Here is a 22,159-nt window from a genome sequence, read left to right as displayed (position 1 = left end):
TGTCTAAGACTGGAGGGGCAGAGATCTCTCCCACGATGTGCCCAGCTGACATGTGTGACAGAGTCAGACAGGTGCCCAACAAAAGCATAACAAAGAAACAGGAACTGGGCTGTCATAGGAGTTTCTTTGACTCTCTACTCCTGGGGGAATTTTTTTTGCTGGCTGACAGGTATTTTCAAACAAATTACCAAAATAATTCAAACTGGTGTGACTATATTGTGTTATTTTGACAAATAAAATATGCAGAATTTTAAAATATTGTGTGCAGAATGTTTAATTTTTTAGCGCAGAATTCCCTCAGGAGTACTCATTACTACATCACTATGCGGGTGGCTTCCTACGTTCCAAATAACAATGGCCTTTTCAGTTTAGGTTACATCCCCTTGGAAGTAATACTGTTAGGTTTCCGTGGATAGACACACCCTAGCTATGAGATTTCAATCAGGTTTTGCAAAACCAAACCAAATGCTACAGCTGCTACACATGTGTACAGCTTCCACTGACTCCAGTAGCAGCTATACCTGAAGAGCTACAACTGTGTTGAGCTCCACTGTGCCAAACTCAGACCTGTCTGTAAGCGATGAATAATAATCTGACATTTAGATGTCAGATGCTATAGTAATGGGGGCAATACATGGAGCCAGACAACCTTTGCCACAAGCGAACCTTTATTACAACGAAATAAAACCTGGACACAGAAGACACTCCACCCACCACAGAAATGCAGCTGCTTCTAGGGAGGACTGTGTTACAGAGCTCTCCATCTCCACTTGCTGATGGTGGGAATAAAAGCATTTCAGTTTATGTAGGAGAATGCTGACACGTGGAATCAAAATACAGAGGAAAGTTGTCCCGTGCCACTTTGAGCTAACATGTAGGCCCCAGCTTACAGCATGGGGAGACCACCTGTCTTTGCACTTACTGCTTTACCAGGATAGGCTATATGGCAAGGACTTGGGTGCTCTCATGCCTGGCATTAGGTTATTCTTTGGTTCCATCACTACGCTGGACCCAGGGCTGAAAGAGATCAAATAAGAATTATCCTACACGTGTACTTGTTTAGCCAAGTATCTTTTACTATAAATATTTGAGTATTTTTCTAACATTGAAGAAGACAGAGTATGTTAATTTAAACAAACCTTCATGCAATCAGAACAGTTACTTCTCCTCGCAAAGGCTAGAGAAAAGTGTAAAATACGTTGATGCCATCTACTTTTTGACTAAAATCCCCAGCTAATCAGTCATCCAAACAAGAAAGAAATAAGCCAAAGACAGCAAGAAAAATCAGAGTTAAAACTTGATTATAAACATTGCTCTGCCCTCAACTGTAAATGGCATCTCAGCACACATGCCCTAGTCGTCTCTATCTCCATGCAGATGTCTAACAGTGAATGCCAATGAAAATGAGGTAGGATCAGAGGCTAAAATAGGGAAAGAAAAAGTTAAAAATTACTTAGACAAGTTGAATGTCTTCAAGTCGGCAGGGCCTGATGAAATGCATCCTAAAATACACAAGGTGCTGACTGAGAAGATATCTGAGCCATAAGCGATTATCTTTGAAAAGTCATGGAAGACAGGAGAGATTCCAGAGGATTGGAAAAGGGGCAAATATAGTGCCAATCTATAAAAAAGGGAATAAGGACAACCTGGGGAATTACAGATTAACATCAGTTCCCGGGAAAATAATTGAGAAAATAATTAAGCACTCAAATTGCAGAATCCTAGAAAATAATAAGGCGATAAGTAACAGTCAGCATGGATTGCCAAGAACAAATCGTGTCAAACCAACCTAATAGCTTTCTTTGACAGGGTAACAAGCCTTGTGGATGGGGGAGGGGGAGTGGTAGATGTGGTGTATCTTAAGTTTAATAAGGCTTTTGATTCTGACTCGCATGACCTCCTCGGTAAACAAACTAGGGAAATACAACCTAGATGGAGCTCCTATAAGGTGGGTGGATAACTGGTTGGAAAATCGTTTACAGAGAGTAGGTGGTTCACAGTCAAGCTGGAAGGGCATATTGAGTGGGGTCCCACAGGGATCAGTTTTGGGTCCGGTTCTGTTCAATATCTTCATCAGTGATTTAGATAATGGCATAGAGAGCACATTTATAAAGTTTGCAGAGGATACCAAGCTGCGAGGAGTTGCAAGTGCTTTGGAGGATAGGATTAAAATTCAAAACTATCTGGACAAACTGGAGAAATGGTCTGAAGTAAATAGGACGTGCGACACTACACTCCGTATTCGTCATAGTAATATTATTAGGATATGATCATGGCATAATTATGAAGCATTTTGTACAAGATGGGTCATGTAAGGAGTCATTGGGAAAATTATGATTTGCTGAATATGATTATCCTATTTGTATGCATGTATCATTTTTGTATCTGAAGTTATGAATATTGACTAGGTATCTATATTTCAAATGGGCTTACTCTAGAAAACACCCACAGCCAGCCTTTCAGATACAACAATGAAGAAGCCAAACAGTGATAATGGCTCATCAACGAAGACAATGGGCTGTGCAATAGCTTAGCCTTCCTGTGGAAGGCCAGCCTGTAAGTTATGGCTGTTAGGACTCTGCAACGGCATGTGACCAGATCACATGTCTCTGGACTCCATTTTGGGTATCTGAATTTTTCCACAAACTGGTCTGGAAACCAAGTTTGAAACAGAGTTCCCGCCATATTAAAAAGCTATACAAGGCAGGGAGTGACATCACCGGTTGTTCTTCACTCCCCCACAACTCAACAACAAACAGAAGCTCTGAAAGAAAAAGTCTTGGAACGGGGTACGAGATCCCAAGCTGCAAAACAAATGCAGCTTGTCCCTTAAGAATCTGCAAGCCTGCTTATATCGCCAGCCAAGGTGAGAAGCTGCTAATTCATATCCAATCTTTCTAGAATTTTAGGCTTAGTTTGCGGTTCTGTTTATTTACTAGGTAATCCGCTTTGGTCTGTTTTCTATCTTTTGTAGTTAATAAACTTGTTCTTTGCTTTATCTAAACCGGTGTGCCTGTGACCGAAGTGTCTTGGGAAAAATCTCAGCCTGGTTAACACAAGTATGCATTGTCCTCTCCACATTGAGGGAGTGGCGAACTGGGTAATAAATTCATACTGGTTGGTGTTTTGATCAGGGCAGGACGGTAGAGCTCTGGGGTCCCAGGCTGGGGGTTATTTTGGCTGTAGCCTCTCTATTGTTGGTTCATGCAGTGGCTGTCCAAAGCCTGCATGCAACTGCAGCTGGGTGTGTCCCTGCCTGTGTGAATGCTGGTGGGAGTGTAGGACCGGGAGTGGTCTATAGCCGGTCACAGCAGCACAGTGCTAAGAGGGAGCCCAAGCTGGTGAGTTATAGGGCTCAGTGGAACCCAGGTTCCAGGTGGCACCCCCAGGGGAACCCATCATAGGATGAAATTCAATAAGGACAAATTCAGAGTACTCCACTATCAGTTGCACACATACAAAATAGGAAATGACTGCCCAGGATGGAGTACTGAAGAAAGAGATCTGGGGGTCATAGTGGATCAATATGAGTCAACATCATTTTGAGATGCATTAGCAGGAGTGTTGTAAGCAAGATTCGAGAAGTAATTCTTCAGTTGACATTTAATCAGCATGGATTAGAGCAGGAGTATTGTGTCCAATTCTGGGTGCCACATTGACAAATTGAAGAAAGTCCAGGGAAGAGCAACAAAAATGATTAAAGGTCTAGAAAACATGACCTATGAGGGAAGACTGGAAAAAAATGGGCTTGTTTAGTCTGGAGAAGAGAAGACTGAGAAGGGACATGATAACAGTTTTCAAGTAGATAAAAGGTTGTTATGAGGAAAAGGGAGAAAAATTGTTCTCTTTAACCTCTGATAATAGGACAAAAAACAATGGGCTTAAATTTCAGCATGGTTTAAGTTGGACATTAGGAAAAACGTCATGTCAGGGTGGTTAAGCACTGGAATAAGTTGCCTAGGAAGGTTGTGGAATCTCCATCATTGGAGATTTTTAAGAGCAGGTTAGACAGACAGCTGTGAGGGATGGGTCTAGATCAGTGATTTTCAAACTTTTTTTCTGGTGACCCAGTTGATCCAACAGAGCTGGGGATGAGGGGTCTGGGGTGTGGGAGGGGCTCAGGGCTGGGGCAGAGAGTTGGGGTATGGGGGTGAGGGCTGCGGGGTGGGGCCAGAAATGAGAGGTTCAGAGTGTGGGAGGGGGCTCTGGCTGGCGCAGGGGGTTGGGGTGCAGGAGGGGGTCAAGGCTCTGGGTTGGAGCCAGGGATAAGGGGTTTGGGGTGCAAGAGGGAGCTCTGGGTTTGGGGGGGCTCAGGGCTGGGGCAGGGGGTTACCTTGGGCGGCTCCCGGTCAGCGGCGCAGCAGGGGTGCAGAGGCAGGCTTCCTGCCTGTCCTGGCACTGTGGACCACGCTGCGCCCTGGAAGCAGCCAGGAGCAGGTCCGGCTCCTAGGCAGAGGCGTGCAAGCAACTCCGCGCGGCTCTCGCCCACAGGCACTGCCCCCCCCCCCCCCCGCCCACCAGCTCCCAGTGCAGAGCCGGTGCTCGGGGCAGGGTCAGCACATGGAGCCCCGTGGCTCCCCCCGACCCAGGAGACAGACCTGCTGCTGGCCACTTTGAGGGCGCAGCACAGTGTCGGAACAGGTAGGGACTAGCCTGCTTTAGCTGGGCAGCACCGCCGACGGGACTTTTAACAGCCCGGTCAGCAGTGCTGACCAGAGCCACTGCAACCCAGTGCCTTCCATTCCGTGACCCAGTTCTGGGTCACAAGCCACGGTTTGAAAAGCACTTGTCTAGATAATACTTAGTCCTACCGTGGGTGCAGGGGACTGGACTGGATGACCTCTCGAGGTCCCTTTCAGTCCTATGATTCTATGTCACTGTTACGGGCTGTAGAAGGCCATACCGTGATGACCTCTGATTAGACAGGTAAGGCATAGTACAATGATCTGGTTGTTCAGGGGTGAAACAGAGATAATGACCAGACACATTATGCTTTATTTTCCAAACCTGCATTGTGATTACACTTCACAAATAAAATAATTATTTCTGACTCAGGGCTCTAACTGCCTGCAAAATCTCCTGACTGTTAAAAGTTACTTGCAGCAGGTCATGAGAGATTAGAGGTCAGAAGTTTAAGCCTAAATTGCCTAAGGGCTGACATCAGTCCGCATTTCTATCAAGCCCAGCATAACAGTTTAGTGTTTAACCCCCCAACAAATATATAACCAGTGGGGATTGAATCCAGGACCATCAGCACTAATAGTACTACAGTAGAACTAGAGGAGTAACCATTATCTGGTAGCAATACTATGTTCTTATACTCTCATATGGATCTGCAACTAAAAGGAGACAGGAAACACTGACCCAGAGGCATAGGAATGTTGATTCATGCCGGTGGGAACTCCCCCACAATCACCCCAAAACAGGATTCATAAAGTAAATTGCATCTGCCCATCAACACAGCAGCATGAATTAAAAGTAGTTTGAAAGCACATCTTCTATGGAAAGCACTGTCACAAGAAATACACCTTTGGTTACCTGTTGTTTATGCCACTATTGAACGTGCCCCAAACGAATGTAGAATTTGATTGCTCCTGGATCTCTGCCAAAGGAAACAGACATCATTGTGGCTCAGTACTGAGTAACTTCTGCAAGCGTCATAGCAACATAAAATGAGAAATATGGCAGAGACGCTGCTAGGTTTACAAAACGGAATGAGAATTGAGCCAAGGCTTGGCGTAAGTGACAGCAAAGCAAACATTTAATTGAGAAATATAAAGTGTAAAGGTTATCATCAATTTCCACTTTCATCAAAGCACAGATGGGGCAACAGACTACATGGAAAACAACAGATGTTTTGTAGAGAATAGCAGGCATGTGGTAGAGCCTGTGAAGCAGGAGAACTTAATTTGTTCAGGGACAGTATAACTGGGTGTCCCAACACATGATCTGTGCAGAAGGATCTCTGGGACCTCTCTCTTAGTCCATGTCACTTCTTTGGGGGCAAGAAGAAGGGAATAGCAGGGGCTGACAGCCACCCTATGTCAACCTGCTTCCTCACCTTTATCCCAGTCTTCGTCACAGGGGGGCGGCTGCCACATGCTGACAGTGTTCATTTTCTCTCTGTGGCAGTTATTCGACTGACTCACTTAAAGCAAAGAAGATTCTTAGTGAGAAAATCTTTTTGGATAAAATACAATCCTATTTTAGGGACATTAATCATGTTTTGACCTAGCTGCAGAATAGCTCTAGGCTTTGGAGAGGAGCAGCACACACTGGAAGCTGATCAGTACTCCCCTAGTCTTAGGAGCAAAACTCTTTAGGCCAGGGATGGGCACCTTGAAGGTAGCAAAGGGACAGAAAATCCCTTTGGTGGCCCATACCTTAAGAGGCTATATATTGCCTAACTCTGAAAGGTTTGCTACAACACAGAATGGTTGGCAGGCCAAATCAAATGATCTGGCAGGGTGGTTGCAGTCCCCCATTTGCCAATCCCTGTTTTAAGCCTTTTCTAAAGCTAAACAATTCTGCACACATTTTTCAGCAATGGTGCAGCTGCTTCAACATACGCATTGGGAGAGGGTTCAGGTGTGTTTCTATTGTCATGTCACAAAAATCTGCTCAGGGTTTTTTCACTACTATCATGCTCTAAGCCCCATTTACATTAACATGCACATCATTGCTAGCTTCAGTACAACTCTACTTTTGCCAGAGAACAGGTACGTTTTCCAGTGTAGTGGTAGCCACATAGACATCAGTGGGGAGAGAAATTGGAACACAACCCCCATAACCAAGTGATTTAGGTGCTGGGGTGACAGACCTGGACAGTCAACTCCTCGTCAGAGCCGACAGCATGGGCAGTGGTAGGAAAGCTTCCCCATAATCCCCTCCCCAACTTGCCCCACTCTGAACTGGAGGAACCCACCTTCAATTGGGAAAGTTATTCAGCCTCCCTGGCCCAGTCATGGCTTTTCTGCTAAGATAGTCAAGTAGGATGTAACAGAAGTGAGGATTGTTATGATCTAGACACTTGTCCATTAAGAACTGGACTGAGACCAATTTATTTCACACATGCCACTAGACAGGCTATACAGATTTTTGGTCACTATCAGGTCAGATCTGCATTGGAGACCCACCTCTCTCATGGCCACTATCTTTCCGCTCTAAGCGGCCCAGATTACCAACTAGATCTCATTTCAACACACACAGTTTATGGCACAATGTACAGTTCCCATTTTAATGCTAAAATCTCTGGCAGATAACACAGGTAATGCAAGCCAGTTGCCTCTCAGATGCTTAGGAGAATTTGCATGGACACAGAATGAATGAAACTCAAGTCTCCAAGGGCTCCTGCTGTTTCTGTATCACATAGCACTACAGGTAAAGGGTTGCTTATGGAATAATAGAGTATTAAAACAATCTTTAACAGCAAAAATTAAGTTAGAACGCTGTTAGCCCAAGAGTTCCAGAAGTGACTTTACAGAGCCAAAGGAATCTAATATTTTCTCACCAATGTCTTGCTCAATGCAGCTTTTGTCATCACAGCTTGATATATGATGGCTGATCTCATCTCTGGGAACCAGATGGCGGGCATTAAAGGGGCATGTGGCTAGCTGCTTTGCAATATCAGGGTGGTTCTAGAGAAACAGAAAAAGTACGTGCTATCTCACTGAATTCATCCTAACCCTTGTGTTTTCTAGTCACTAGTGAAGGGTTTGTGCAATCTGCATCCTGAAATAGGTTGAAAAAATGTAAACAAGGAAAGCCAAAACTCAGCTCAGGTCCTGAGCACAAATGCAGTGTAGAAACAGCAAAGCATATGCATCCTTTAAGATACAGGCTATGTTTGTTCATTTTTACATTTAAACAATACCCTGAATTTATCTGATTGAAGATCAGCCCCAGAACAAACACAGTGAAACTGTTGCAGTGTCATCACTGGCATGGTTCGATGCACAGATGAAATTGCCCTAAAAAGCTACACGGGGAGTAAGTGCCTTGAAACCCTAAATAATTCAGCCACTTTATGTTTAAATTAAGTGAGCGACAGACTAGAGAACAAGTTCCTGCCTGCGCTAGAGCTTAAGTCTTTGCAGTTAATTTAACCCTCCTGAAACAGGAGGGAAGTTACTCCATGTTCCAGCTGAGGCCACATCTATATTGGGAGCACTTTGCCAGTAGAGGTAAAGAAGAGCACTACTATCCCCCACTGAAAGAAGAAACTTTACCCTTAGAAAAGAGCAAGACGACAGAGAAGAAGAACACACACTGCTCAGGCCTGCTCTGCATGGCTTTTATATTACTATAGCTATGTTGGCTAGGGGTGTGATTCCTAACCAATACAGTTATACCGGTACATCATCTTAACAGGTGGATGCAGTTATACCAGTACAACTAATATACACTAGCACTGGAGAAGTTAAAACATGATACTGCCTGAGAGGACAAAATAAAGGAGCAGCTTCTCCTAGTAAATATATAGCATTCTAGCCCAGGATAGAAGCCTGAGAAGAGAGAAAGTTTCAGACAGACGTACACTGAATAGAGTTATTAGCAATATAAAAATAGATGTCTTAGCAGCTGCACTGCTCTTGATTGCAAAGTCAAGAATTAGCTGCAACATCAGATCATTTCGGCTTTGGCCAGCCAGAAGGCATCCATACAACGCTGGCTGCATTTGCTCCATGGCCTGAAGTGGGAAGTAAATACCCTGTCCCATGAGTGAACAGCTGGAAGAGAATAGGATCCCGTCACTGACCTAGGTATTCTGAAGAACCTGTATCACCTTTCTTCGGGGTAAATGCACTGATCTGAAGTGCATTACTAAATAAAAGCATCCAGTTCATATTAAGTGGTAAATGGATGACAGAGATATAAAGACGGCTTCTTCCAGCCTAATAGCAAGTGAATGCATCCTTCTAGCAAAAGGCAACACAGCATACTGAGCTCACCATGCATTAGCATGTACAAAAATATGATTTCCCAAGTGCATTAGAGACCTTAACATCCTGTCCTACCTTCCTGCACTTTATAAGATGATAGGGAAACCGACAGGCCCTGATTTGATGAGATTTATCATATGGACATTGTATTAACTTCTCTGGATCCAAAGCATCAACTGGAAGAGAAGGAATAAAAAGACAAGAAAACATTCTGTAAAACAAGATCTAAGAACATCAACAACACAATTAACAAGTGTGGAAACATACTAGGTACTGGACGTTTCCTCTAATGGCGTTAAGCCATCAACTTTTAATAGCCTAGACAAAAATGTAAAATTGCTAAGTTGGCACTCATCGTGTACACCCAACCAAATTCACTTTGGACTTTTGGTGAGTGGAATATTAAATTAAAAATGAGGAAAGTGCAGTCAGTAGTGCAGAGTGGCCAGTATATATCAACGAGTAACTTATGCAGAAGAGTGAGCTGGAAATAAACACATTACTATAAAAACCCTTGAAGCTACCAAATTAGCTAGTGGTATAGTAGTGACATGCTAAGGGTCAGCAGAAGCACGGCATTCTGAAGTAAATCCTTTTGCATTTACCTTCATACTCAAAGGCAATCTCTGCTGGAGTAAGAAAAATCAAACATGTCTGGAGTTAAGGCTGCAATTTGCACTACAGTGCACTTGGCCCTGTAAGTGCAGAGGTTGGCAGGTGCTTAGGGTGACCAGATCACGGACAGGAAATATTGGGACGCGGGGCGGGGGGGGAGTAAAAGAAAAAAAAGCCGTTTTGCAGGTGCCGGGGGAATTAGCAGGCCCTGGCCGCGCCGCACCCCCGCCTCCCCTCAGGGCCCCGGGCACGTCCCACCGCCCCGCGGGGAAGGAGCCGCTGGAGCTAGAGGCGCGGGGCTCCGGACCCTGGCAGCGGCGGGGGAGAGCGGCTCAGGGCCGCGCGAGTGGGCACGTAAAGTTTATCGGCTTGGGGGGGACCCCGGCCAGCTCCTCGCCCCTGTAGGGGGGTAGCGGCCCCGCACCGCGCCAGCATGTTTCGCCGGCCGCCGCAGGCCAGGTAAGGAGCCGAGTCGTTCCCACCCCCACCCCCCCCCGCTCCTCAGCTGAGCGGCATTCCTCCTCCCTCCCTCCCAGGCTTGCAGCTGGAATGCCGGCACAAGCCTGGAGGGAGGGGGTGGTGGCCGGCTTCCAGTTCCTGGAGCTGGTGAGTACGGGCACCAGGTGGGCAAGGGGGGCTCGCAAGGGGGCTGCTCCCCCAGGAGGGCGACGGGGGGGGGGCTCAGCTGAGGAGCCAGGACAAGGGGGGAGGGGTGGACGCTACCCCCCTACAGGGGCGAGGAGCCGGCCGGGGTCCACCCCGAGCCGATAAACTTTACATGGCCACTCGTGCGGCCCCGAGCCGCTCTCCCCTGCCGGGGTCCGGAGCCCCCCCGGAGCCTACTAAAATTGGCACACATGGGCCAAGTGTGTCAGCTGCGGATCCCTCTCTCAAGGGTGAACTGCAGATCTGACCAGCACCAATAATTTCGGAGGTGCCTTTGACAAACTGGCACGGTCTGACCTAGGATACCCCAGCGAGGGCACTGGTATGTCCTTCCCCACCTGCCCCCAGCGCACTACGGGGGGCATGTCGCAGCCAAAGGACACTGAAGGGGGCACAGACCATAGCCTGGGGCCCGGGGCAGCGCAGTGCGAGGCTGAGCCGTGGGCAGCCAGTGACCTGGGCACTCACACCGCAAGCCGGGGTGCTGGGCAACACGATCCCACCGGCCCCCGGTAGGGCGCAGGCTCGCAGCGCCCCGCACAGCCGGGACCAGGCAGGGGCATGGCAGCCGGTGTCAGCCCCGGAGCCGGCAGCAGCAGGGCCCTAGCCCAGCCCCACCCACGGGGGGGACAAGCGGGGCGGTCCCCCAACCACCGGCACCTAACGAGAGAGACGAGCTCCCCAACGACCCGGCCCGCGTCTCCCCCGACCCAGCCGGGGGCACCTGAGGAAGTGGGGGGGGAAGCTACGCCCCGCAGCCCCGGCCCGGCCGTGCTGAGGGGAACCGGGCGCGAGCCGTTACCCAGCAGACTTTGCGCCGAAGCAGCGCGTGGCCTTACTGCGAAGGCGGCTCCTTGAGCTCCGGAGCAGCCACTGCGGAACTCCTCCCTCCGCCGGCACGAGACCACAGCGAGGCTCTAACCCCCACCCCCCCTTTCGGGCACCATAATGAGGCTGCTCAAGTCACCCCCCCAGCTGAAGGGGCGGGGCTAGCCGGGCAGCGCAGGGAGGGGTGGGCTGTGACGGAGGTGCCGGGTCACTCTGCGCTCGGGTTAGTAGTAGGGTTACCATACGTCCGGATTTTCCCGGACATGTCCGGCTTTTTGGTCATCAAATCCCCGTCCGGGGGGAAATTCCAAAAGGCCGGACATGTCCGGGAAAATAGGGAGGGGTCGTGGGGCTCGGATCCGCGCTGGGGCCGGGGCCGGAGCCGGAGCCGCTGGGGGGACGCGATCCGAGCTGGAGTCGCCAGGGCCGGAGCCGCTTGGCCGGTGCCCCGGGGCCGGTGCCCCGGGACCCAAGCCGAGCTGGAGCCACCGGGGCCGGGGCGGGCCGGAGCTGCTCAGCCGGGGCCAGCGTGCTCGGCCGGAACCAGGGCCGGTGCCCCAGGGCCGGAGCCGGGCTGGGCTGGAGACGCCGGGGCCGGAGCCGCTCGGCCGGGGCCGGTGCCCATGTCCCGGGGCCCAAGCCGAGCTGGAGCCACCGGGGCCGGGGCGGGACGGGGCCGGCGCCCCAGGGCCCAAGCCGAGCCGAGCCCAGCCCGGCCGGAGCCGCAACCGCTCGGCCAGGGCCGGTGCCCCAGGGCCGGAGCCGAGCCGGGCCGGACCGGAGCCGCCGGGGCCGGAGCCGCTCGGCCGGGGCCGGTGCCCCGGGGCCCGAGCCAAGCTGGAACCGCCAGGGCCGGGGCGGGCCGGGGCTGGCGTCCCAGGGCCCGAGCCGAGCTGGGCCGGGCCGGAGCCACCGGGGCCGGAGCCACTCGGCCGGGGCCGGTGCCCCGGGGCCCGAGCCGAGCTGGAACTGCCGGGGCCGGGGCAGGCCGGGGCTGGCGCCCCAGTGCCCAAGCCAAGCCGGGCCCGAGCTGCTCGGCCAGGGGGCTGGACTGGGCCGCGCCTCCTCGCGCCCTCCCCCCCCCCCCCCCCCCCAGCTTACCTGCTGCCTGCCTCCCTGTTTCAGGCTTCCCGCGAACATTTGATTCGCGGGAAGCAGGGGAGGGGGAGGAGCAGGGGGCGGAGCGTTCAGGGGAGGGGGCGGAGTTGGGGCAGGGACTTTGGGAAAAGTGCAGAGTTGGGGTGGGGCCGGGGCGGGGCCGGGGAAGGGGGCGGAGTTGGGGCGGGGGCGGGGCCCCTTGGAGTGTCCTCTCTGTTATTTTAAAAAATGGTAACCCTAGTTATTAGCGCCCACTGGGTTTGGGTTTGGAATGGAGCAGGGTGTGTTGGGAGGGCCGGGTGCAGGGTGGGAGTGTGGCTAAGGGGTCACGGTGCATGCTGGGACAGCAGTGGCAGCAGGGGATGCAATGCAGCCTGGATGGGAGAGCAGTGCATGATGGGACTGCACCCTGAATTGGGGCAGTGCATGCTGGAAACATGGCTAAGAGGTGGAGCAGTGTATGCTGGGACAGCAGCTGAGGGGGAGGAGCAGTGCATGCTGGGAACATGGCTAAGAGGTGGAGCAGTGTATGCTGGGACAGCAGCTGGTGGGGGGAGCAGTGCATGCTGGGAACATGGCTAAGAGGTGGAGCAGTGCATGCTGGGACAGCAGCTGAGGGTGAGGAGCAGTGCATGCTGGGAACATGGCTAAGAGTGTATGCTGGGACAGCAGCTGGGGGAGGAGGCAGGGGGGGGGGGGAGAGAGCAGTGCACTCCGGGAGTGCAGTTTGAGGACCAGGGAACTATGTATGCTTAGGGTTGCCAATTTTCTAATCCAGTGGTCTCCAAAGTGTGGTGCGCGCACCCCAGGGGGTGTACAAGAGGGTCCTTGGGGGTGCGCGGCAGGAGGAGCGCTTTTTTTTTTTGCTTCGGCGCGGCACGGATAGGAGTGCATGATCAAAAAAGTTTGGAGACCACTGTTCTAATCACACAAAACTAAACACCCTAGCCCTGCCCCTTCCCTGAGACTCCGCCCCCCACTCAGTACATTCCCCCTCCCTTGGTGGCTCGCTCTTCCCCACCCTCACTCACTTTCACTGAGCTGCGGCAGGGGGTTGGGGTGCGGGAGGGGGTGAGGGCTCTAACTAGGGGTGCAGGCTCCAGGGTGGGGCCAGAAATGACGGGTTTAGGGTGTGGGAGGAGGCTCCAGGCTGGGGCAGGGAGTTGGGGTGCAGGAGGGAGTGAGGGTTCTGGCTGGGGTGGGGCTGGGGATGAGAGGTTTGGGGTGTAGGAGGGGGCTCCAGGCTGGGGGGTGGGGCTGAGGGATTCAGCATGCAGGAGGGGGCTGCATCTTGATGCAAGGGATTGGGGTGCAGAGGGCATGAGGGCTCCAACTGGCGGTGCAGGCTCTGGGGTGGGGCCAGGGATGAGGGGTTTGGGGTGCAGGAGGGGGCTCTGGGTTTGTGGGCGGTGCTCAGGGCTGGGGGTTGGGGCACAGGCTTACCTCGGGCGGCTCCCAGTCAGTGGCGCAGCGGGGCTAAGGCAGGCTGCCTGCCTGTCCTGGCTCTGTGCTGCACCTGGGAAGTGGCCAGCAGCATGTCCAGCTCTTTGGCGGCGGGCCAGGACTCCCTGTGCGCTGCTCTCACATGCAGGCACTGCCCCACCAGCTCCCATTGGCCGTGGTTCCCGACCAATGGGAGTATGGAGCTGGTACTCGGGGTGGGGCCAGCGCACGGAGCCCCGTGGCCCCCCTGCCTGGGAGCCGGACCTGCTGGTCACTTCTGGGGCACAGCGCAGTGCCAGGACATGTAGGGACTAGCCTGCTTTAGACTTGCAGCACTGCCGACTGGACTTTTAACAGCCCGGTTGGCGGTGCTGACTGTAACTGCCAGGGTCCCTTTTCGACCGGGTGTTCCGTCTGGCAACCCTATGTATGCTGGGAGTGTGGTCAAGTAGGGAGGGGTGTATGCTCATGAGCTATGGGCTGCCCTGCTTAGACTAAGCTGCCCGGCACATGCTGGGGCCTCTGGAAGATGTCACTTCAGTACCATGATGTGCTTTTGCTCTGAAACATGACTGTCTAAATATGGCCTCTTCTTAGCTGGCCTGCTGTGTGTGTGTGTTGGAATCAGAGCTGTGACTGTAGTGACAAAAATGAGAAGGGGGAGGATTTGTTGCATTTTGCTCCTTTTAACTCTGCAGAGCCAGCCCAGGTACAGGAGGGAGAGCTTGGGTCTATTCTGCATCATCATTGTTATTATTTATTTGTCTTAGCACAGTGCCCAGGAGCCCTAGTTATGGACAAGGATCTGTTGTGCTAGGCACTGTATAGTGACTAAACAAATGCAACATTAACAGAATGAATATCATATTGCCTCTATATAATTCCATAGTACATCCGTATCTTGCATACTGTGTGCAGATGGATTCGCCCCATCTCAAAAACGATATATTTGAAATGGAAAAGGTACAAAAAAGGGCAACAAAAATGATTAGGGGTATGGATGACTTCCATATAAGGAGAGATTAATAAGACTGGGACTTTTCAGCTTGGAAAAGAGACGACTAAGGGGGGATATGATAGAGGTCTATAAAATCATGACTGATGTGGAGAAAGTAAATAAGGAAGTGTTATTTAATCCTTCTCATAACACAAGAACTAGGGGTCACCAAATGAAATTAATAGGCAGCAGGTTTAAAACCAACAAAAGGAAGTATTTCTTCACATAACGCACAGTCAACCTGTGGAATTCCTTGCCAGAGGATGTTGTGAAGGCCAAGACTATAACAGGGTTTAAAAAATAACTAGATAAATTCATGAATGGCTATTAGTCAGGATGAGCAGGGATGCAAAACCATGCTCTGAAGTGTCCCTAGCCTCTGTTTGCCAGAAGCTGGGAACGGGCAACGGGATGGATCATTTGATGATTACCTGTTCTGTTCAGTCCCTCTGAAGCACCGGGTATTGGCCCCTGTCAGAAGACAGGATACTGGACTAGATGGACCATTGGTCTGACCCAGTATGGCCGTTTTTATGTTCTGATTGCTCATAATCTTAATCAGTTACTACTGTGCCAGCTAAGCGCGTGTGTCATTTAAATTGACCCACAGAACAGTTATTACAGGCAATGATGCATGAGGACAAAAGCCCAGCTTAACTCTTTGATCCTGGCATTAGTTTGCAGGGTGAGTAGAAGAAAACCTCTGCTTGCTTGCAAGGTGAGCACATTTACTATGGCGTCTCAGAGAGATGATGGACATGGGCCCCCTTGATGGAATTTAGACAGTCTCTCTTTTCAGAGTCAAAAGCACTTTGAAGACAATAGTTCCTGCAGTATGGTTCATTTGATGCAAATTAGTTGCTTTCTGCTGGCTCTGCTCATGTCTCCTGTAGCTTTGTTTAAAGTTGCCATGGAAAATGTAAAGTTCCCAAACTGCTGTCTGCTGGCTTATTACAACCCCTTCCATGCAGGCTGTGCATGGAGCATCTTCCCCATGTCTCCATCAGACGCATCTAAACACTGACGTTCCATCTTTAGTCTGTAAGCTGCGATAATCGCAGTGAAATTGTTCATACTGAGCTTCGCTGACCCATAAATGTTATTTGTTCTGATCCCGAACAGATTGGAATTTCTGTAGAAGGAGATATAGGGCCTCCTAAACAAACCCACCAATGTCAGGCTTCATTACATTCAGTAATGGCTGTCTCAAAGCGGCGGTGCCGATGCCTGACAAATCTGCTCCGTCGTGCACTCGGCAAACAAGCCCGATGAGTGTTCAACAGCCCAGAAATGAGTGACGTTAGCTTTGACTTTCAGTAGAGGTTAAAATATTGGACCTGATTCTGATCACACTTGTACTGGCATGATCAAGTTTAGCACCTTTGAAATCAGTTGAGTTAGATGCAGTGTCTCGTTTTCATTGAGTCCCCCACTTAATTTTTAACATAAGAACAGCCATACTGGGTCAGACCAAAGGTCCACCTAGCCCAGTATCCTGTCTTCGGACAGTGGCCAATGCCAGGTGCCCCAGAGGGAATAAACAGAACAGGTAATCAAGTGATCCATCCCCTGTCACCCATTCCCAGCTCCTGGCAAACAGAGGCTAGGGACACCATCCCTGCCCATCCTGTCTAATAGCCATTGATGGACCTAATGGACCTAATTAATTTTAATTAAATTATTTTCTAGTTACCTTTAATAAGATAAAGAAAAGCCAAGGCCTGGCCCCTATGAAGCATTGGCTCTGCTAGGATCATGTCTTGGGAATCTTCCACAGCTGTAATCACAGCATCCAAATTGCAAAAGGGTTGCTGAGCATCTGCATCAGCCCCAACTGAAGCCAGGGAGGTCCAGCATTTTGAAGGTCATTGGCCGTTCATTAGAATTTGACCAAGGGATGGGCCAATCTGTTCCCATTTGGGTGCCTTGAAGTTTGGTACCTACATCCCTATTTAGGCACCTAAATAAATGGGCTGATTTTTCAGAGTTGCTGAAATCAGCAGGAGCCCAGTGTCTCCAAATAATCAAGCTGCTTATCAAGGTGCCTAGATGTGGCTTTAGATACTGGACATTAGACGCCCCCATTTGAAAGCTTTGGCCATAGTTCTTCACCCCAATGCTGGATTTTGGCTAGTGGGTCTGCCACGTTCAGCCCCCTTTCTTATATGTCCACTGGGGCTTCGGGTTTAGAGCACCAAATTGCATGTACAGTACAGGCAGCTGGATGGCTCCCAACACTAAGCCCAGGCAGTTGGGGCAGGATTCCCTCTTAGCATGGAACAAGCTGGAGATCACAATGGATGAAGTGGCCACAGACCCATTGGACTGACAGCAAAGGACAAAAACCCTGAAAAAGTGGTTCAGTGTTGCTGCGTGGTGTGTGATTTGCACTCTGTTAGCACCCTTGCTGTGCTTAGCACTGCCTGCACGTATAGAGAAGAGGGTCCCTGCCCCAAAGAGTTTACATTCTATGGAAAAGACCAAGGGTGGAATGAGAGGGATAAAATATAGAGTCAAGTGTGTCTCAGCTCTTCCCCTTGGGGCCCCTACTTGACCAGGGCTAATTCCTTGTCAGGGGGCCTGGAGGAAGGATTTGAAGGAAAGTAGAGTGGCTTTATGGATGAGTTCAGGGAGGACACTCTATGCATAAGGACAGCATAAATCAATTGGAGTATAACTATTGTACTTACATTTCAGTGTACAGTCTATAGAGCAGTATAAACACGTCATTGCCTGTATGAAATTTTAGTTTGTACTAACTTTGCTAGTGCTTTTTATGTAGCCTGTTGTAAAACTGGGCAAATCTCTAGATGAGTTGATGTACTCCCTGGAAGACTTCTGTGTACCCCTAGGGGTTCGCATCTCCCTGGTTGAGAACCACTGGCCTAGCGCAATGGGCTCCTGGCTGAGAGGAAGTGGTCACCGTTGAAGGGAAGGTTAAAAGGTGACTTGAACTCAAGTACCTACACAGGGAGGAGATTTCCAATTGCAGAATGCTCTTCAATGGAGCTGACAAAGGCAGAATGAGAGCCAATTGTTGGAAGCTGAAATTAGAGAGATTCAGACTAGAAATAAGGTGCAATTTTTTAACAGTGAGAGTAATTAACTACTGGAACAACTCAACTAGGGTCATGGTGGATTCTTCATTCCCTGAAGCCTTTAAATCAAGACTAAGAAAGGATCTTTCTAAAAGATCTAAAAGTGATGGGTGTGATGCAGGAATCACTGGGTGAGGTTCTCTCTGGCCTGTGCTAGGAGGTCAGACCAAATGGTCACAGTGGTCCCTTGGACCTTAAAATCTATGACTGGGACTCCTCCTTGCTACCACAGTACAAATAATAAGCCTTCCTGCTACTTGTATTTGCTTATACTAGACAGCTACCAGGTGAACCCTATCCATAAGGTGCCTCATATACACAGGGGCCAGGTGAATTAGTCCACATCGTGGCCATTAACACCTGCCAAAACGCTTAGGACCTAGAACTGCCAACTTCCCAGACTGGAAGCTCTATGGGGCAGGGGCCATCTTTTTGTTCTGTGTTTGTACAGCACCTAGCACTATGGGGTCCTGGTCCAAGACTAGAGCTCCTAGGCACTACAGCGATACAATCAATCATATTAGTATTTAGGTGTATTGCAGTAGTGCCCAGGAGTGTTAGGCATGAAGCAGGACCCCACTGTGCTAGCCCCTGTAAAAAGCTTCCAATCGAAGGACAAGACAACAGATGGATGCTGACAGTGGAGGACAAGGAAACAATGAATCAAATCTTGGTAGAGCTTTAAAAAAAATTGCCAGTTTAAACCAGCTAATCCTGCATTTGTTTTGCAATTGCCAGCCTAACACAAGTGAAATTGGTTATCCTGGTTGGTTTCTGACCTTGATTTGACCTTCCAAAGGCATCACACCTCAAGAGCTAGACAAATGCTATGAACAAAGAACTGGCCTTGACATAAAGAGATTTGCTCTCTGCTGTTCTGCATTTAGACTCTGATACACATTGCAATTCGATAAAACCTAAAGCTGGAGAAAAGAAACCTGACAGTTTTGGGTCAAAATAAAATTACAGGGGCCTGTTGCTCTACGCATGGTAATCTTCCTCTTTTTGCATCACTGGGTTTCAAAATATTCAATCTCACTCCATGACACCTGCTGCTCCAGCCTGTTTCTAGTGGAGGAAAGTCCTCTAGGACACCATGCTTTCAGGAAGTGACACTAGTTCAGTAACATTCACTTTGGGCAGGGAGCAGCTTTGTTGGAGTCCACCCTCATTTGGGATCTTAGTTCGACTGCTCCCTCATTCCATGGGATTGTTCTGCTCATGAAAGCATTGTGCCTTGAGCAAGTACCTTAGTAACTAGTCCCTTCAGAGACCGGACAGCAAATGTCCTAGAGTACAAGACATGCCCAAGATATGAGGACAGTAAGACTCGGGGCTGACCCAGTACAGCAGGGACATACAGGCTCTTGTGATAAACTGGATGTTATGTCATGACCCTTCCCCACCTCCCAGACAGTTATAACAGTTTAGTCCCACTCCCATGGTGTCCTGGCCTCATACCATTTCTCCAGGAGTGACCCTTTGGAGTCCATGCTGCTGCTGAGGTGCTCACGGCCTGCATTTGCTGGTTTCCATCCCGGCCTCTCTCACCAAGACTGGACAATGAGACGGAAATGGAGAGGAGTTAGTACACATACACCAGGATGAGGAGTTAGCATGGCCCATGTCAGGCTGCCAGATAGTCCCTGCAGACAGCTCCCACATGCTTTCTGCATAGGACATGCCTGCATCACGGGACCCTGCCTCCATAAGCCCCATCCCCACTGCCACATGCACCGTAGTCCAGGTTATCCAGCTCTGAAAGGCCAGTTCTAAATAGGACCCCATGGCATTCCCTTGGATCTGCCACCTATGTGTGCTTGAGGGTTCCCCCTTCTGCCAGCTGGACTTTCCCTTAGGGAGTCCTGGCAGGGTCTCTCTATCCTATTCCATGTCAGCGTGCGCTGGATTGTTGCCCCACAATACCCCTGGTAACAAGTAAGTCTCGTCCCAGGAGCAGGGGCAATGCCTTGGTTGTAAGCTGCCATGTACCTTCCCAATGCAGCCCACATGTGAGCTTGGGACCTTCAGCCCAGGTGAACGATGGCCCCCTCCCACCTTGGCAAACAGCAGCTGTTCAGACACCTGCATGGATTTTACTCCTGGCCAGGAGGGTTTGTGTAGAATGTGCCCACAGCGTCTGGATCATGAGCTCTCTGGGTCATGAGCAGTCTTGGCTTGTTTGCCCAGCCCCTAGCACAGCGGGGTCCTGCTCCCCATCTGAGGTCCCCAGGTGCTACCACCACTTGAACCCTGCTTAGAAAGCACATTTACATTAACTGGCATACGTCAGCATTTCCTGCTGCCATGTGTTTAAACGGGGGAAGGAGCTGGACATGTTCCACTCACAAAGCAAGGATTTCAGGGTGAAGCAGGCAACAGCTGACTGCTCCTGCATATCCAGTCTTGCTTTGGAACTCAGCCTGCGTTCCCTTAGAGGGACATTTCACTTCCAGTAAGAGCCCCCCACATCTCTGGTGTTCAGCTGTTTGACCCCCAAAGCTACAGTGTGGCTTCCATTCCATTGAACTCCGGATCCCCTGCCCCTAGTGCCCCTGTGCTGCCAGGGTTCAAGAGCTTGCTAACTTGCCACGCTGCATTGTCCGAGGCCAGGTGTACACCCCTCCCCCGCCCCCCGAGCCATGTAGCTATACCGCCCTAGCCCCCCAGGTAGACAATGCTGTGTCGACAAGAGGGCTTCTGCCATCGACATAGCTACCGCCTCTCGGGGAGGTGGATTAGCTACACCCTCCCATCTTCACTAAAGCACTACAGCTGTAGCACTCTAAGTGAAGACAAGCCCTAAGCCATGAGAAGGGTTAAGGACCAAGGAGCCCCAATGCTCTCGGTTACATGGGTATAAGCTAGGAGAAGCTCCATGGATGTCTGTGAAATTGCTAATGGAATTTAATAGACTCTGGCCCTGACAGATGTTTTGGATCCTGATGGAGCCAAAGGAGCAGAAATTGGGTTGGGCTTCCTCCCTCACGCACGAGGGGGTGTGTGGACAGGAACAGAGCAATGTATTTCAGACATGATTGCTGCCTCCTTCCCACTCATCACACCACTCACAGGCCTTTCTGCCTGGAGCCTTACTTGCCTTGGCAGGCTGCTCCCAGTCCTTCCCAGCTGGAGCCGCCTTCTTCTCTGCAGCTGCCCCAAGACTTTTCCTTACCTATCACAGAGACCTGATTGGTGGGTCACATGACCCAGTCACATGACTTTCATTTTCCCCACTTGGGGAAAAACATGTCACAGATGGGGCCAAGACCTATGGGGCCAGCTGCCCTGTGACAGTGTTCACATTATCTGTGAGACCTGGGCACATCAGTTCTTTCCCACCCCTGCAAACTCAGGCAGGAGTCTCCAAGCAGTTCTCTTGGTGGCTCCATTTATGCCCAGCAGAACCATGTACTGGCCCAGTTCTGACCTCAGTTACACCTGCACAGCCTGACTAAGGGCTGCAGATTGCATGGGTGTAACATGAGCAGAAGCAGGCCCATTACAGCCTTGGGTATTGCAGGGATGTTTCTAGGGAAGTTCCGTTAGATTTCTGGTCACCCACCTAGAACGGCAGTATCCACGAGTGACTATTGCAGGAGTGCACGGAGCTGTTAGAGGGGCAAGAGCCCAGCTGGCCAGACAGTGTGGCCAGCCCCAAGTGGTAAACACAAACCAGCCTAAAAGTCAGGCCTCAAAACCCCATGAAATCCTAGGAGTTGGTTTCTTTTTGCCTGCTGGTTACTGAGCATTTAGGCTTACACACAGTCCATGTTCTCAACCTTTCCTCTCAACCAGCAGGGCTAGACACTTGTTGTAAATCACTCAGCTTCCCAGCCGCTGGGGCTTTACAAAAAAAAAAAAAAAAGCCACCAAGGATCATGAGACTTGCAATAAAGTTATCCCAGTTAGCAGCACTGCCAGTGCCATAGCTCTTGTCACTAGTAGAGCTGAGACATTCACGCCAGTGAGGGACCCAGCCTGATCTGAGAAGACGTGAGAGGAGAGTTAGCTCTTACCTTTGACTTGTGCTTAAGGTGTGATTTGTCTTGGAGCCAAGAACAAAAGGAGAAGTAGCACCAGACTCATCTGCGTCTGAGGAGGAAAAGCTTAGTGTGAATGCACAATGAAAGGCTTCTGGACAGGTTTAACACACCATGACTTTACACCCATAGATAACACGAACTAGAGGCCATTGGCCCTGCTCTCTCCCCAGCCCACTTACTTGGAACAGATCCTGTTCCACAGTTCTCCAGAGCTGTGTTTCAGAAGGAAGATGCAACTCCATGCTCTGGGCATCCTAAGCCTCTAACTGCTAGAAGCTGGGAGTGGACCACTTGAAAGTTGCCCTGTTCTGTTCATTCCCTCTGAAGCAGCTGGCGCTGACCACAGTCAGAAGACCAGATACTGGACTAGATGGCCATTGGTCTGACCCAGTATGGCCATTCTTATGAATGCCCACTGTGCTAGCC

The 22,159-nt window shown here is 50.3% G+C and overlaps 2 protein-coding genes across 2 annotated transcripts in view; one reads left to right on the top strand and one right to left on the bottom strand.

Annotated features, from left to right (window-relative positions):
* Positions 1 to 650: 650 nt before the first annotated feature.
* Positions 651 to 21,779, bottom strand: LOC135891696 (gametocyte-specific factor 1-like). Its single transcript, XM_065419327.1, has 7 exons — positions 21,707 to 21,779; positions 19,149 to 19,243; positions 9,018 to 9,118; positions 7,511 to 7,637; positions 6,062 to 6,148; positions 5,539 to 5,602; positions 651 to 1,017 (listed from the first exon to the last, which is right to left on the bottom strand). Exons 2-7 carry the CDS (start codon positions 19,207 to 19,209, stop codon positions 927 to 929), a joined length of 531 nt encoding a protein of 176 aa, XP_065275399.1. The 5' UTR covers positions 19,210 to 19,243; positions 21,707 to 21,779; the 3' UTR covers positions 651 to 926.
* LOC135891627 (gametocyte-specific factor 1-like) overlaps positions 19,674 to 22,159 on the top strand; it is a 30,261-nt gene continuing 27,775 nt past the window's right edge. Inside the window, exon 1 of the mRNA XM_065419237.1 lies at positions 19,674 to 19,699. Within this exon, the coding sequence (XP_065275309.1) occupies positions 19,674 to 19,699 (26 nt within the window). The remainder of the gene's footprint in view (positions 19,700 to 22,159) is intronic.

The sequence above is a fragment of the Emys orbicularis genome, chromosome 19 (assembly GCF_028017835.1).
Source record: "Emys orbicularis isolate rEmyOrb1 chromosome 19, rEmyOrb1.hap1, whole genome shotgun sequence".
Lineage (NCBI taxonomy): Eukaryota > Metazoa > Chordata > Testudines > Emydidae > Emys > Emys orbicularis.
The sequence above is the reverse complement of the archived record's forward strand: the minus strand, read 5'-3'. Positions and strand labels throughout refer to the sequence as shown.

Excerpts from the sequence above, each read along its gene's own strand:
- LOC135891696 (XM_065419327.1), bottom strand. The coding sequence starts at position 19,209 with ATGCAGGCCGTGAGCACCTCAGCAGCAGCATGGACTCCAAAGGGTCAC. Across the intron at positions 9,119-19,148 it reads GGGTCACTCCTGGAGAAATG|TTGATGCTTTGGATCCAGAG; the intron begins GTATGAGGCCAG and ends CTTCTCTTCCAG. Across the intron at positions 1,018-5,538 it reads AATAGTGGCATAAACAACAG|CCCTGGGTCCAGCGTAGTGA; the intron begins GTAACCAAAGGT and ends GATCTCTTTCAG.